Source organism: Psittacula echo, assembly GCF_963264785.1.
Source record: "Psittacula echo genome assembly, chromosome: 3".
NCBI classification, from domain to species: domain Eukaryota; kingdom Metazoa; phylum Chordata; class Aves; order Psittaciformes; family Psittacidae; genus Psittacula; species Psittacula echo.
In genome coordinates, this window is record NC_137736.1 from 37,668,146 (window position 1) to 37,682,830 (window position 14,685).

A 14,685-nucleotide genomic window follows, 5' to 3' on the forward strand; every position below is an offset into this window, starting at 1 on the left:
TAGTGAGCTTAAGATGTATTGTGGTTTGAGCCTCAGAAGTTACCAGCTCTGAGTAACAAAAGAAAAAAATGGAGTGTGTTAGGAACTGTACAGTGATTTTCTGAGATCTTTTATGAACCATCCTCCTTGCTTGCTTGGTTAGCATTAAGTGCCTCAACTCCATTTCAGGAAGGTGGTGATTAAACTGGGTCAAATGGAAGTGATTAGATTGGATTATCTGTGTCATGGAAAAAAACCCTGGAAGATCTAAGAGGGAGGAAATTGCCACACAGATCCCTGCAAGGTGTATGAATTTGCTTTTCTCCCTGCTAAAGAGCTTTTGCACACCCAGGATCCCTCTAACTGCCTGACTCAATTTGAATGTAATTGTTTTCATCTTGGAAATTCCTTAGGACTGGTAAGGAAAGCAGTTGCCCTAGCATCACTTCCACTTGTGTGGCTCCCCCCGGGTCTATCTGTGCTGGATTTTGGAAGTGTCCTTGAAGCTGCCTTTACTTAGTGGTCTTTAACGAATAAAACTCTCTTTGCATTTCTCGTGCTAAAAATTACTATGGAAATGTTCAGGTGGACAAGGCAGAATAACACCATGCCTGCTGGGAGGGCAACCTCTGGAAGGCCAGCAAGAGGACCCAAAATGGAGAAAACAAATCTTGTACTTGAGACTGGGTTAAGAATTGTGAATGCACAGACTGCTGTGGATGTGCACCAGAACACCTGCAACACCTCCAGTGCTTTGGATTTGCCCAACACAAATACCCATTGGCCATGAGATGGGTCTGTGTGTAGCCTGTGTAGCAAGGCCAGATGCAGCAGCGTGAACCTCAGATTTGCTGTGTGCTACAAACAGGCTCCTGAGAGTCCAGGTCAAGTACAGTACCAGGTGTTGTACTTGAAATCAGCCCCATACAAGCATCTATCCTACACAGGCAACCTGCACATGATTTGTGCAGCAATCCTGAGGTCTGGGGTAGAGCTCAGAGTACACACATACCCTGGTAAGCCTCTCACTCAGCACAGCCCCAATTTAAGGCCACCCTCCATTATGTGATCCTGCCACAGAGAAGCAAATATTTGGGGACTGCCGTAATTACTAAGACATAAGCAGTATTTTATTGCAGGGTTTCCTGTTGCCCAGCAGCCAAGTGGTTGCTTCCTCCTGGTGACATCTCTGAGTGCTCTCTGCATGGCTGGCTCCACCACTCTATTTTACTGAGATTTTCAGCAGACACCATGTCACCAACCCCTCAGTCATAACCCTTCACCCCTCGTGCCACCAGAGAACTGATGGCCCTGGGGGAATGCGGCTGAGACGTGTGCATGTGTACAAACATGTGCATGTGCATCCACTTGTGCACACAGCTGTGTTTATTTGATGTTGCATATAGAAAAAAAAGAGGATTATTTATGTTCTAATCATGATGTGTTCCCAAGCAAAATATCTTCTGCTCTGATTTATTGCTCTCTTTAGGCCTACCCTCAAGCATTGTTCTTACAGTTGGAGCCGGTCACATTTTTTCCATTTGGAAATGGAAATCTTAAATGGAACGGCATATTTAATGAAAAAACCACGATAGTTTCACTTCTCTATTTTCCCATTTAATGTTTGCTTTCTTTCTCCCATCTTTCTTTTTACCCTTTCTCCTAATTTATCTCTGGAAAAAAGAAAGAAAAACAGTATCTGGAGAAAAGGCAGAAGCAATTTTTTTTCCCTCATTTTTGGCTAAGGAATTTGAAAAGTTCAAAAGGTTTTACTACGAAAAAGTCCACATGAAAAGTACCTGTCATTTTCTGATTAGCACTGTTGTACTGCTGATCAAAAGTATCCAGCCAACAAACCAAATTAAAAATGCTTGTGCGCTATACAGAGCCAGCACTTCTTTACTTCATAGTGCTTCACAAAGCTTATGCAAATGGCCTTAGAGCTTGGTTTTCTTTTTATCTCACAAATATCAAAAAAGAGAGGTCCCCCCTACCCCCAGCCTTCTTTTGCTAGGTGACTTCTCAGAGAACCAACAAAATCAAATTAGTTTTGTAGGCTGCTCTTAGAAGATACAGGAGAAAGCAGATATTTAACAAATTGAGCTTTCCTCCCATGTGTTGTTTCTCACTTTTGATTCAGAAGAGTTTTACACAGTCTGAATAAAAATTCTTTTAAAATCCTGTTTAAAATTTCCACCTTTAATTACCCTCAGTAGCTTAGGATTCATTTCTGTTTTGAGGCATGAAATCCCTTCAGCTCTATTGCCTACATGGCAAAAAGAGCAAGAATAAAGCAGAGATTATGAAAAAAACCCCAACAAACAAACCCAAGAAAATGATGACATTTTCTTTCTAAAAAAGCTCACCCATCATTATGCCATAAAAAAAACCAAAAAATACCCAAAATCATACACTTTTTTCCTCCTTTGTGTGTCTCGTTTGTCAAGCAATAAAAAATCCTGTGCTATTGTATTTGGTTTCTAACTGGATGCACAAACTACAGTGGCTGTAACCTCCAAGGATGTTGTCACCAAACAAATGTTGCCATTAAAGTGTTAGTAGGAGGTCCACTAGGAAATGCAAAGAGAAGAACAATTTTTTTGTGGGGTTTGGTAGGAAAAGCAACTAAATCTGGAAGTACAGCTGGGTGCTCTTAAATTAGAAATCTTTAGGAGGTCTCCCACACATCCCTGTAAGATTGCAAGTTTGAGCTGTGCATTGCTGCAGATACACTTCACCTCCTCCAGCTTCTCTGTTTCTTGCTAAGCTTCTCTGGCTGTAAGCCTCTCTTGGTTAACTCCCCAATGGCTTTCTGGGCAGCGTCTCACTGCTCTTCCATCTCTCCTTCCAATTCTCTTAGTTCCTCAATATGGTTTCAATCCCATGTCTCAACTGCTCAAGAGGAATGAAAATTAGCTCAGTAGATTTCTCCCCTTCTCCATTAGCTGCCCCTATTATGTGTCTCATTGAGAAAAAAAGCTGGTCCAGATGTGTAACTGAAACAACACATTCTTTTTCTTTGACATTTCCTTGCATTGCTCTTCCCTCTGGGTAATTTTATTGTTTTACAATACAGGTGGAAGGTAATTTTCCAACATACAGTGTTTCTTGGCCCCAAATCTGGTGGGTTTGCAGTAAAAATAATTTTCAGAAACCATGGTCATAGTCCAGTTTGAGAGGACTGGCACAGTATTTGAGCACTCCCTTGCAAGGGCTAGTCCACAAAGACTGTGTTCTGCAAAGGCATCTTAATGCATGTAACACCTGTATCTTAAGCACATGTAACTTACATACACATAAGCAACTGGATTATCTCACCAGATAGGTGGGCATTTTTTCCAGATCCACTGGTTAGTTGGATATATCATTTGAGATAATGAAGAAAGAGAAATAGTTCCTCTCTTATTTGACAATGGACAAAGCAAATATCTTGCATAATAGGAATCTTGGGAATACCTACCACAATTACTGTGCAGACTTTGAGGTTGCTGCACAAAGAGAATTATTATTACAATGTTTAGTAGGAGGAAAAGAACAACCATCAATTACTATTCTCCAATACCTTCCCCACTAAGGCTAAAATTAATCTTGATTTGAAACTAAAATAAAGCAGAACTCTCGTGCTCGTTGTGGAACAGGAAAGATCTTCAGAAATCAGGTGCTTTGGGCTAAAAGCCTCTAGAGGTCACCAGAGCCTAATTAAAAAGCATTGCTAAAGCCATTTGAGAAATGTAAATTGCTTTGTTTTGATTGGGACTTTCCCCCTCTGCAGCTCTGGGTCTCCCCTCTCACAAGGAATCCAGACTGTCATTAGGTGGCGATTAACATAAAATGCTTGCAAACTCACACTGTCCTGGAAAAGGCCGGGCCATACAGGAATCCTCTTTGAGTAAGAAAGCAGTCTCCTGATTGATATCTTTTCCTCTGCGCATGGTTCCAATCTTACCTTCCTGCTTCTGTGATAAAACCTGTCCTGGCCCAGCTGAAGCCCCTTGTGCGCCACAGGCAGGAGCTTTGCCACACCTTTGTAAGCCCAGAGAATGCCATGAGCATTACCAAGGTGAGAAGGATGCCAGTTCTTTCTCTTGTGCTGAACTCAAATGGGAGCACAGGCCAAGCATGCACATTAGGTAACTGGCAAAGATTTTTCTATGTACGTTTTTGCCTTGCAAATTATGATCTGCAAACACAGGAAACCCTGTAAATCATAAGGTTTCCTTTCAGGTCACCCAGTGCTATGTCTACAGGGAAGGTTTACAGAAGAGCTACAATTTAGTTATGATTAAGGGGTTGTCATGAGGCCAGAGACCTCATCTGCTTCATGCAAGAGCAGAAGGGAAAGCTCAAGTAATTTTCCTGGAGCTCTTTCCAGTGTTTAGGAATGAGACGGGCTGGGGGGGTTGGGGAGGAAGAAGCTGAATACATTTGAGGGAAATATTTATTTCAAGACAGCAAACAGAAGCTGGTCCTTTCAGGAGAAATTCCTCTGAAGAGAGCAAAGGTGTTTATTTTAGGAGCAGTCACTGGAATGCAGGTCTGTGGTGTCTCAGCCGAGTGATTTTTGTCTCCTCTGGAAAGCCAGAAGAGTTGAATACAGATGAATGGCCTGGGGCTTGCCACAATGCTGAGGGTGGAATGGAGAGGGGGAGGGCTGCCGTGAGGGGATCCTCATAAACAGCTCCTTTGTTTTTATGTACAGGATACTGCAGGCCCAAGATGTTTCTTCAGAGTCCAGGGAGTTTTTCTGGATGCAGAACAGGAGCCAAGGCTCTGCCCCTTCCAATAGCCTATGTGGTAGCTCCTTCCCATGGCACTTCCTTTGCCGTAGTGGCAGCTGATGGCTTGCACCCCTTGTGCCCTGCCCTGGGAGCAGCAGCCCAGGGTGATAGGATCACCCTGAGCGTGTTTGCTGGGGATTAGCAGCTATGTTATTTTTGCAGACTGGAACTGTGACACTGCAACCTGGCTGGAGTCCACACGTGGGCTCCTAATCCCATGCAAAGACCTAGAAAGGTCAGCAAGACCATAAACAGAGGTATGTGCCCACCTGAAAGGAGGTCAGGGATTACTGGCATTGTAGCACACCACTCCCAGAGAGGAAACCCTCATATGAATCTTACTTTTAAACCTTTATTTCCTTTCCTTTCAAAAGATGCCTTGTTGACCTGGAGCCTTCCCTTCTTGGTTCCCTTCTCAAGGCCAGATCCTAGAGAAACCTTGTTCCTTCTTTCCCCTCTCCAAACAGCAATCTCATCAAAATTTCTAGGTGACTGCCATCTGTCACAAGCAAACCACCACCCTTTTTGCTATTTACAGTGCAATTAACCTTTACCAAATTAGCCTCAGGCTGTCATGAGAGGATTAATTAAGGCAACACACCCTTGACTGATTCCCACCATGCAAGCAGCATGCTGCATTTGCAGCAGCTTACCCACGACACTGCCAAAACTCTTCCAGAATCACATTGCGGCAGGAGGGGGAAAGGTGGTTTTATCCTGTCTGCATCATCCCAGCAATTTTGCTAGCCCTGGAGAGACGTGCAAGGAATGGCTCAAACAGACACAGTGCTGTGGAGGTACCTATGGTCATGTAAGACCTGGCCTTCCTCAGCAGTGTGTGTGGGTGCTTCCCCACTGCGGAGCATTACTGCTCTGGTAGCCAGGATGCGGGACCCCACCGCAGCCAAGTGGTGTAGTTTAAGCTGCCAAAGAATGAAGTTACTGCCAAAATATTGGGCTGTGATGTGCAGCAGCTGTGCTTTGGAAACATACCCTGTTTTGCCTAGCACCATCAGACTTCCATCCAGAGTTCTGTGCGCATGTCTAAGAGGCATAATTCATGCGTAATTCAAGACATTCAAGTTCAAGGCTTCCAGAGAGCCTCAGACCTCTGGCCCTTGTATAGTGGAGCTGATCTGTGCAGGGTGTGCCTGGGTTATCTGGACATCCCTGTGCTTGCTGTCAGGCCCTGGAGAACCCCAGGCAGATGATCCAGTTCCCCCAGGCCCAGGACAGCCTGAATCCTCGTGGAAAAAGAGGTCTTGGCCAGGGAAATCCAGCATGCTGGTCCTGCCTCTGTTGCTCTTCCCACATGGCTGTAGCTCCTGGCAGAGAGGCAAGGCAGCCAGTAAAGGCAGTACTGTCTTAAGCCAAAGAAGTTGCAGTCACCAGAGATGATATCCTGAAGGCCAAAATCACAGGACTCAAAGCTGCAGCAGAGAACAGCTGCTAGACAGCAGTGCTGTTGGTAAGCAACAAGGTTACAATGCAATACCTATATTGGTGGGCAATGCTTTTGCTATCAGTAGCCCCATGCGTCACGCTGTGTTATCCAGCACAGGCTTGTCCTGCTGTACCTATGCCACTGCCACCTTCTCCTCATGCAGTGAAATCCCTCATGGGTGGGTTCTGGGGTGACTATGTCAGCCCAGGGAATGGGAGCTTAGTGAGGAAGAAAACAACCCTGTTTTACACCATGGTACTGCCTCTGCCTCCTGAAAGTTTAACAGAGTAAGTGATCGTTGGTAGTGCCCAACACTTGCATTCCTTCAGCACCAAGATTCAAAGGTTGTGACCCATAGGAACACGGTTCTGACAGACCCAGGACAGTACTTATTAATTGCAGTCAGGTGTAAACTACTTCCTCACATTTATTTGGTTTTGCATCCATGCGTGTACCTAAGGAAATCATGGGTGGGTACAGAGGCAAGACCCAGATGCGTACTACTGCCATCCTCCTCCTGCTTTACCCTGATGGAAAAGCACTTAAGAGCCAGCTTGAATGATACCAGCACTGGAACCCTGGGCATGCAGCATGCTGTGATCCAGAGGTACATACAAACACAGTCTGAGGTGATACAAGTAGGTAATAACATTCAGCATTACTGGGAGGAAAGGCTGAAACAGCATCTGTTGTGATGGTTAACTGAACTCTTCACACTGTTATGGTATGGACATTTCTAACAACATTCATAACATCCTAAAAGCTGTCAGGGAGGAGCAGGGGCTTATTCTGGTTCCAGCCTTACCCTCCATGTTGCAGCCATACCTCAGCAGCAAGGAGGCTGGCCAAGCCCATGATACACCTGAAATGTTGCAGCTTCACAGATGGTGACAGCAGTATGTAAGACTGCACCATGCATTAAATAAGAATAAAATTAATACAAAGTATAGCTGATACAGGATAATAAAACAAATGACTGTACTAAATCATCAGACAACCACTTATCTTACGTCCTTGCTGAGAACATGAAAGAGGAGTGACCAACGTAATCTGCTGATTAATGGGCATTATTTGGAAATTCAGATATTCTTGATACATCTGATTCTTGTCAGATGTAGTAGCAAAACACTCCTGCCCCAACTGAAGCCAGCAGGAACCATAAATCAAAGATACTCACAGTGTATCACTGTAAAGTGAAGTAAGTGGCAGTCTATCGTAACCTGAGCTTTAGCATGCCAAGCAGAGCTCAGGCTGAGGAGCTGACACAGCGGCTGTTTGTTAGTGTGCCAGTGACCTCCAGCAGACAGGCAGACTGGGCAAATGGCTCTACTAACATCTTTACCTGTGGCAGCTGATTCTCTCAGCCCTTGAGATGCATGAGGAGTTTTTGCCTCTGCTGAGGCATGACTCCTGTTTGTCCAGGAAGAACATGGGACAGATTATCTATCAAGAAATGATGGATGCTCAGGTTCTTCTCAGTTCAAGGCAAGGAGGACCACTGCATATACAGCCTACACCGATGAGCTTGTCCTATTTCCATGAGTCAATCTACAGTCCATCCAGCAGTGACCCACGTCTTCCGGAAGAGCCTCTGATGCTGAAACCCCAGCGGGCTGTTAAAGAACTTAAAGCACTTTTCGTTTCCCCTTCCAGGGCGTAGACAGGTTGATCAGGAACACTCAGACGATTACCTCCGCTTTGCGCTACTCAATTACTCCCTAATTAATACAGATGAAAAATCCGACTAAGCAGTTTAGAGCAGCGCCCTCCCTCTTCAGGCCCTGCCAGAGCATGGTTGCGTAGCAGCGGCGCCACAGAACGTCACGGCAGCGCGACATCCGCCAGTCCTCCCCGCGCCGGAAGAGTCTTGTCGCGGGGGTGACGTCGGCTCTTCCTTTTTTCCGAGTGAGGCCGGAGCGGAGGTAGGATCGGTGTGGCCGCGTCTCCCATCCGCCGCCATCCGCCCCTCGCCCGCCGCCGGTGCCCGCCCCGGTGCTGCCCTCGGCCTGCCCCTGGTCTCCCCTCGGCTTCTCCCTGGGGTTGGGGGCGGGCGGGCCATGGCGCGGCTTAGAGGGTGCGCGGACCGCGGCCTGGTGCGGCCGGGGAGGGGCGCTGACGGCTGCGGGGACTATGGGGACCTAGAGGGAGGGGATGGGGAAAGGGTGTCCCCGCTCGGGACGTTGCTGACAGTGGGTGCCGGCGCGCTGCCCTCTGCCCGCAGGGCGCCATGGGACGTGTGATTCGGGGCCAGAGGAAGGGCGCGGGCTCTGTCTTCCGCGCACACGTGAAACACAGGAAGGGTCCGGCCAAGCTCCGCGCCGTCGACTTCGCCGAGAGGCACGGCTACATCAAGGGCATCGTCAAGGTAGGGGCGGGCGCCGCGCGCGAGGGAGAGTGGGAGGCTGGAAGGGCTCTTAGTGGCATTGTCGTCAGGTGCATGAGACCCTGAGGTGAGCATCATTTTGCGCCTTACTTTTGCAAGGTAGCTGAAGGCCTGTCAGCTGTGCTAAAAGCCGTTTGGTTGCTCCTCACTGGGGCTTCTCTTGTGTTGTTAAATAAGTCACGTTTCTTGACATGCTAAGCTACTTTGTGTTTATGACAGCATTTAAATAAACTGGCAGCACATAGATAGTAGTGTGATCTGGTAAGAATTTTGCTAACTCAGGAATATCAGTGTGCTTTTATATCACCTAAGAACTCCCTGTACCCTGTGAAACATGAGGGGGGGAGAGTTTTCCACATAGTTTAATCTTTTAAAAAAATAAATCAACGTTCATTAACACTAAGTTGTATCCATCATCTGACTCCTGAGCAGTGGGGGCAAGGCAGGACTGTTATTTGGGGTAGAGTGCAGTGTTTCAGGTGTGCTGTAGGTATTTTTCATGCATCAATGACTTGGATTGCAAACAGTGCCACTAGGTACCTAGCTTGGGTGTTCTGATCAAGCTGTCTCTTCAGCCTGTCAGAGCTGGGTCATCTTCAGGCTGGAGAAGGAACTTTTTCATGCTCACTGTAACTGAGTTTTATGATAAAAAGTAGGTAGGTACATTTGTAGGTATGTAATGTATGGTGGGGAAAGGAAGGGGTTGGGTTGCCCAACAGGGTTGAAAACGGCAGAAAAAACCCAGTAATACTGGGCATCAGCCACATCTGAGCTTTCCTACAAAACACACATATTGTGAAAAGCTTGAATCACTTGGCTGTGGTCTAAATACGTGTTTGTGTGTTGGAATGTTGGTGTAATTAAGGATTAGAATTGACATATTTTTCCAAGAGAAAAAGTAACAGTAAGCCTGGGGTGCCTCACTTTGGGTTTGGGTAACTCCAGTGTACTTAATACCAGAAGGTGAGAAACCCTGCCATTCTAAGAAAACACTTGGAGAAATTGCTGCTGATATCCAACTTTGTCTCTCCCCAAAGGTGGTTGGGCAACTAGTGGTCGGGAAGTTCAGGTTAGATATAGGGAAGAAGCTCTTTACTGTGAGGGTGGTGAGGCACTGGAACAGGTTGCCAAAGAAGTGGTAAATGCTCCATCCCTGGCAATGTTCAAGGCCAAGTTGGACAGAGCCTTGGGTGATACGGTCTAGTGTGAGGCATCCCTGCCTATGGCACAGGGGTTGAAACTAGATGATCTTAAGGTCCTTTCCAACCAGAATCATTTTATGATTCTAACTAGTGAAAGTAGATTTATTCTAAGGGGAGATCTGCTATCTGCACAATGTCAGGAATAAGCCAATTCAGACTCAATTAGTTTCAGGCAGCACACTGAACCAGAGTGTGGTACAGATACTTGTTGTATTCTGTCAGTCTTCAACTCATTCACATCAGAAGAAATCAAGATCCTTCCAAGGAAGGGGATCCTGGTGAGAATTACCTCAGTAGTAATCATCTCCAGTTTTCCTAGTTCTTTGGTTTTTGCAGAACACATGACAAACGCTGTCCCCTTTTCTAAAGCACTCCTGTGTTCCAACAGGACATCATCCATGATCCTGGCCGAGGCGCTCCACTGGCCAAGATTGCCTTCCGTGATCCATACCGGTTTAAGAAGAGGACGGAGCTGTTCATTGCTGCGGAGGGTATTCACACTGGGCAGTTCGTGTACTGCGGCAAGAAAGGTCAGTTAAGGTTGAAGGTGTGTGCTCGGTGTTGCCTGAGCAGTTTCAGAGTGCTGAAAGAGATGTCTGAAACGGGATGGCCGAGTGCTGTTATGAGCTGTGACACTGCAGCAGCTTCCGCTAGCTTTAAGCAGACCTAGATATCCTTCTTGGAGATTGCCATCTCCTCATGCAGCCTGTTTTGACTCTTAACAAGCCTAATTCCAGTCTTTGACAAGTTTTTGATTGTTGTACCCAGATGCCCTGTTACCTGCCTTTCTGCTGCACTGAGGGTGGGGCTTGGGTTTCAGATCAGACAACAAAAAGTGCTTCTGCCTGTCACTGCTGAAGTGTGTGTGCAGTACCCTTCTGTGTACGTTGCCCATGTTAAATGGAATTGTAGTTCAAGTAGAGGAGCCTGAATGAGGCTGTGGATGCTCTGATTGCTCTTTGCAGCTCAGCTGAACATCGGCAATGTCCTACCTGTTGGCACCATGCCAGAAGGGACCATCGTGTGCTGCCTTGAGGAGAAACCAGGTGACCGTGGGAAGCTGGCCCGTGCTTCTGGAAACTACGCCACCGTCATCTCTCATAACCCAGAAACAAAGAAAACGAGGGTGAAGCTGCCTTCTGGCTCCAAGAAAGTGATTTCTTCTGCAAACAGAGCTGTTGTTGGTAATGAGTGACAACTGTGAACTTCTCTTGTTACCTGAGTTGGCATACTGCTAAGCAAGATTTCAAAGAGGGCCCCAGGTTCTAATTCTGTCTTGAAAGTAGTATTACTTACAGGCTGGACCAGGATTATGCACCAGTACAGCCTGTGCACAGGTGCCTGACTTGTATCTTTTGCATGCATTGCTTTTGGTTAATGATAACTTTAAGTTTGAAGATGGTTTGTGCAAGTGAGAGGACATAAAAGTAGATGCGCATTGTCCTCAAGCTGTAATGGAGCTGCTCAGCCTGTAAAATCCACAGTCCTTGGGGAAGAACTCTATAGAAAACACTGCTGATGGTTTCCTGCTTTTGGTACACTGAGCCTGTGTACTAGGGAGTGTTGTCAGTAGAACAAAGTGTTCTGGAAGGTCTGGCAAGGAAGTAAAATAACATTGTCAGGAAGCAGAGGTCTCACCTGGTTTGTTGTACACTTGACTGACAGCTGAGATGGTTGCTGTGCTCAGCCAGCAAATGACATGTGCCTGCCTCTCAACAGAAGACACTGAATCTATGTCCTGTTACTCTAGTAAAATTGACTAAATAATGAAATAACTAGATATTAAACCGTAAAAGTTCTTGAAAGGCCCCTGAACTCTTTCAGTTTGCATTTTCTTTAATTGAAAAACTGTTATTACCATTACCCAAGAAATTGCAGGAATAAAAATGGTAAGGTCTCAATTCTGTATGTATGGATTGAGAAACAGTGATTAAGGTGTATGTCCCCTTGCAGAGCACTAGGTGTATGGCTGGTGGCTTGAGTCCCACCTCCCTGGTAGTGTTGGCTGGAAAATGCGAGTTTGAATACACACACCTGGGATTGGTTGATGTTTGCTACTTTGGGTTTATGACAGCATTTAAATAAAGCAGCTGGCAGCATATAGATAGTATGAGCTGAGATTTAGAAGTTCATTCTTAGAACTGAATATTATTAAGAGTTAGTCTTGTTCTTAAACACTCTTTTGCATTCCTGTCTGTTGTATTTGTGTGTTACTATTCCTGCATTTTATTTTTTTTCCCCAGGGATTGTGGCTGGTGGAGGTCGTATTGACAAGCCTATCCTGAAGGCTGGCCGTGCCTATCACAAATACAAGGCAAAGAGAAATTGCTGGCCACGTGTCCGTGGTGTGGCCATGAATGTGAGTCCATTCTCCATTAGTTTTCACTTTCCTTTTTCGTGGTTTAGAAGGGGTTTGTTTGCTGTCTGAAGCTGTCTACCACATACCTGAAAGAAGGTGGTTTTTTTATCCCTTAAATCAATTTATTGCTTTTAAGCATCATTATTAGTTTATTTATATTGACTACCTGCTTTCCTTTTCCACAGCCTGTAGAACATCCCTTTGGTGGTGGTAACCATCAGCACATTGGCAAGCCTTCAACCATCAGGAGAGATGCTCCTGCTGGGCGCAAAGTTGGTCTCATTGCTGCCCGCCGTACCGGAAGGCTGCGTGGAACAAAGACGGTGCAGGAAAAGGAGAACTAAAGACCCACTATGGAGTTTACAGAATAAATTCTTAAAACATAGCTTGTGTGAAGTTCAAGTTACCTGTTGCTGAACTATGGTTCAAATAGGGATAATATCAGCAGGGGAAGTGGTGAGTGGAGGTAAGGTTGGGTTTGGTTTTTGTTTTTTTTCCCCACCTTGAAGAGTAGGAATTCTTTCAGCCAGCACTTCAGTCTGTGAGCTGGTGCTATAGGCTGGAATAACACTGTCTGTAGATGTTCTTGTGCCCATGTGTGATGTAAACACTGGCCTAGTTTTGTGGTTACTTAGGCCTGACTGAGCAGAACAGACTGATCAAGTAATTCCTTGGTTACCAGGTTTATTGGCTGAAATGGTTGAAGGGTGCTCAGTTTTCCAAGTTCCTAGACTCTTAATAGTTTTTCATTTTTTTTACCTGCTGTGTTTGGAGGAAGAGCTTGTGAGAGTTGTAGAACTTACAGGAGGTACGTTTCAGCTACTGTTACTGTCAAGTTTAGGACTCTTCTTGGAACCATCAAGCTTCAACAGAATCAAAGGTGCTTCCGTCTAAACACAAACTCAACCTGCCACCTTTACTCATCAATATGTGGAATGGGGAAACAGCTTCAAAATCCTCTCCTTTGCAGGCCATTCTGCAGAGTGGGGTCCAGCTTTTCCTGACTGGATACTCATAGGTATTGTGATAACAGGTAATGGCAGTGCTGCTTCACACTAGGGAGCTGTTTTCTTGATGGCTCAGCTGAGACTGGCGCTGCAGAAGCCTGGGTGTGTGCATGGGGTGACAGCACACTTTGTTGAGGGGTACCCAGGGGTAAACCTCCCTGCCTGCTGCAGCTTCAGCAGAGTGCTCAAACCTAGCCTGCTGTCTTGACTTCATGCAGCACCACCCTTGTCGCAGGCCAGCAGCAGAGGCATGTAGTCAGGTCCAGGTGCTCTATGCTGACTTGGTCACAGACCCTTTAAAGGTATCATTTCTTCTGTTGTGATTAGCTCCTGCAGAACTGGCAGTGCTGCAGGAACACACGTGGATTCCTCTACTGGCTAGATACTCCCAAACAGTAAAGCAACAATCCTTAAGAGTATGCGTATGGAACACAAAAGCCTATTTGCTCTTTTGAGCATACTATTCCCTTGAGGTGTAGGGTAGCTCATGTTCACATACAGAATCAAAATAATGCTTTTGATCCCAAAATGCTGGTGCCAAACCTCCACATACAAGTATGAACTTGTACTGATAGGAATCCAGTGGAATGCAAAGCAAGAAGAAAAGCTACCTTTATCCACCCACTATAATGTAGCTGGCCATGCATGCTAGGGAGGAAAGGGATTAAAAAATCAGAGCCATGTACCTTGAAGAAAAAAGGCACCAGATCACATTTGGGAAAAAAAAATAAAATGCAATGGCAAGTGTTCCTGTTTATATATACCCCCAGTGCCACTAAGGTAAGTGAAAGTGATCTCATGTTTTTGCCATCACATCAGAGGTTCTTGTTTATACGCCTGTATTTTCCTGACTTGGATCTAAATATAACACTCCCAAACTATTGGAAGAACAGTTAAAGTACTTAATGTTCAAATTATTACCTTGACGAGAGCTAGGTTAAGACAGATTTCACAATGCATTTCCTCCCATGAGAGCTGTACTTTCAGGCTGTCGGTACAAAGAACTGCCAGAATAATTTGCATTAAATGCACCTAAAGGACCTGCTGAAACCATGGTTTCTAGTGGCTATTGGGTTTGACTCCGTACGCTTCCTAGAAACAGGGAGATCCTTGCCGACAACACTTGCCTCCTTTGTTGCTGAGCCCAGGCTCTGGCTGCATTCACAGCCAGCAGCTGTGAGGAGCAGTGTGCAATCTAGAGGTACAGAGTAATTGTACGGGTAAAGAGGTACCATATTACAGTGCAGCTACAAACACAATGTAAATACACAGGATGCAAGATCTGAAGTGTTTAAATTCATACAGTAGTGAGGATTTTGAAGGTTTGAGTCCATTCACCAAACAGAGGTACAATTGCTTATGTTGCAAGTAACAATTACTGAAGTACAGTTTCTTGTTACGAAGTTTACTACAAATGGGAGACTTACCTTTCACATTTGCATCCCATAGGCCTGGATGCACACCAAGTTCTAACCTCCCCTTTGGAAAGACTACCTGAAAGTGAAAGCCAGGATTGTGAAAAAGCCAAGAGCA

General features: G+C 45.6%; 1 protein-coding gene across 1 annotated transcript; it reads left to right on the top strand.

The window, feature by feature from the left end:
• Positions 1-7,999: 7,999 nt before the first annotated feature.
• Positions 8,000-12,530, top strand: RPL8 (ribosomal protein L8). The gene is made up of 6 exons (XM_080613652.1): positions 8,000-8,123; positions 8,423-8,566; positions 10,175-10,316; positions 10,752-10,970; positions 12,030-12,145; positions 12,331-12,530. The coding sequence occupies exons 2-6, from the start codon at positions 8,429-8,431 to the stop codon at positions 12,487-12,489; spliced, it is 774 nt and encodes a 257-aa protein (XP_080469778.1). The 5' UTR covers positions 8,000-8,123; positions 8,423-8,428; the 3' UTR covers positions 12,490-12,530.
• Positions 12,531-14,685: the final 2,155 nt, after the last annotated feature.

Coding starts and splice junctions, on each gene's coding strand:
- RPL8 (XM_080613652.1), top strand. CDS start 8,429: ATGGGACGTGTGATTCGGGGCCAGAGGAAGGGCGCGGGCTCTGTCTTC. Junction 8,567..10,174: donor ACATCAAGGGCATCGTCAAG/GTAGGGGCGGGC, acceptor GTGTTCCAACAG/GACATCATCCATGATCCTGG. Junction 10,317..10,751: donor CGTGTACTGCGGCAAGAAAG/GTCAGTTAAGGT, acceptor TGCTCTTTGCAG/CTCAGCTGAACATCGGCAAT.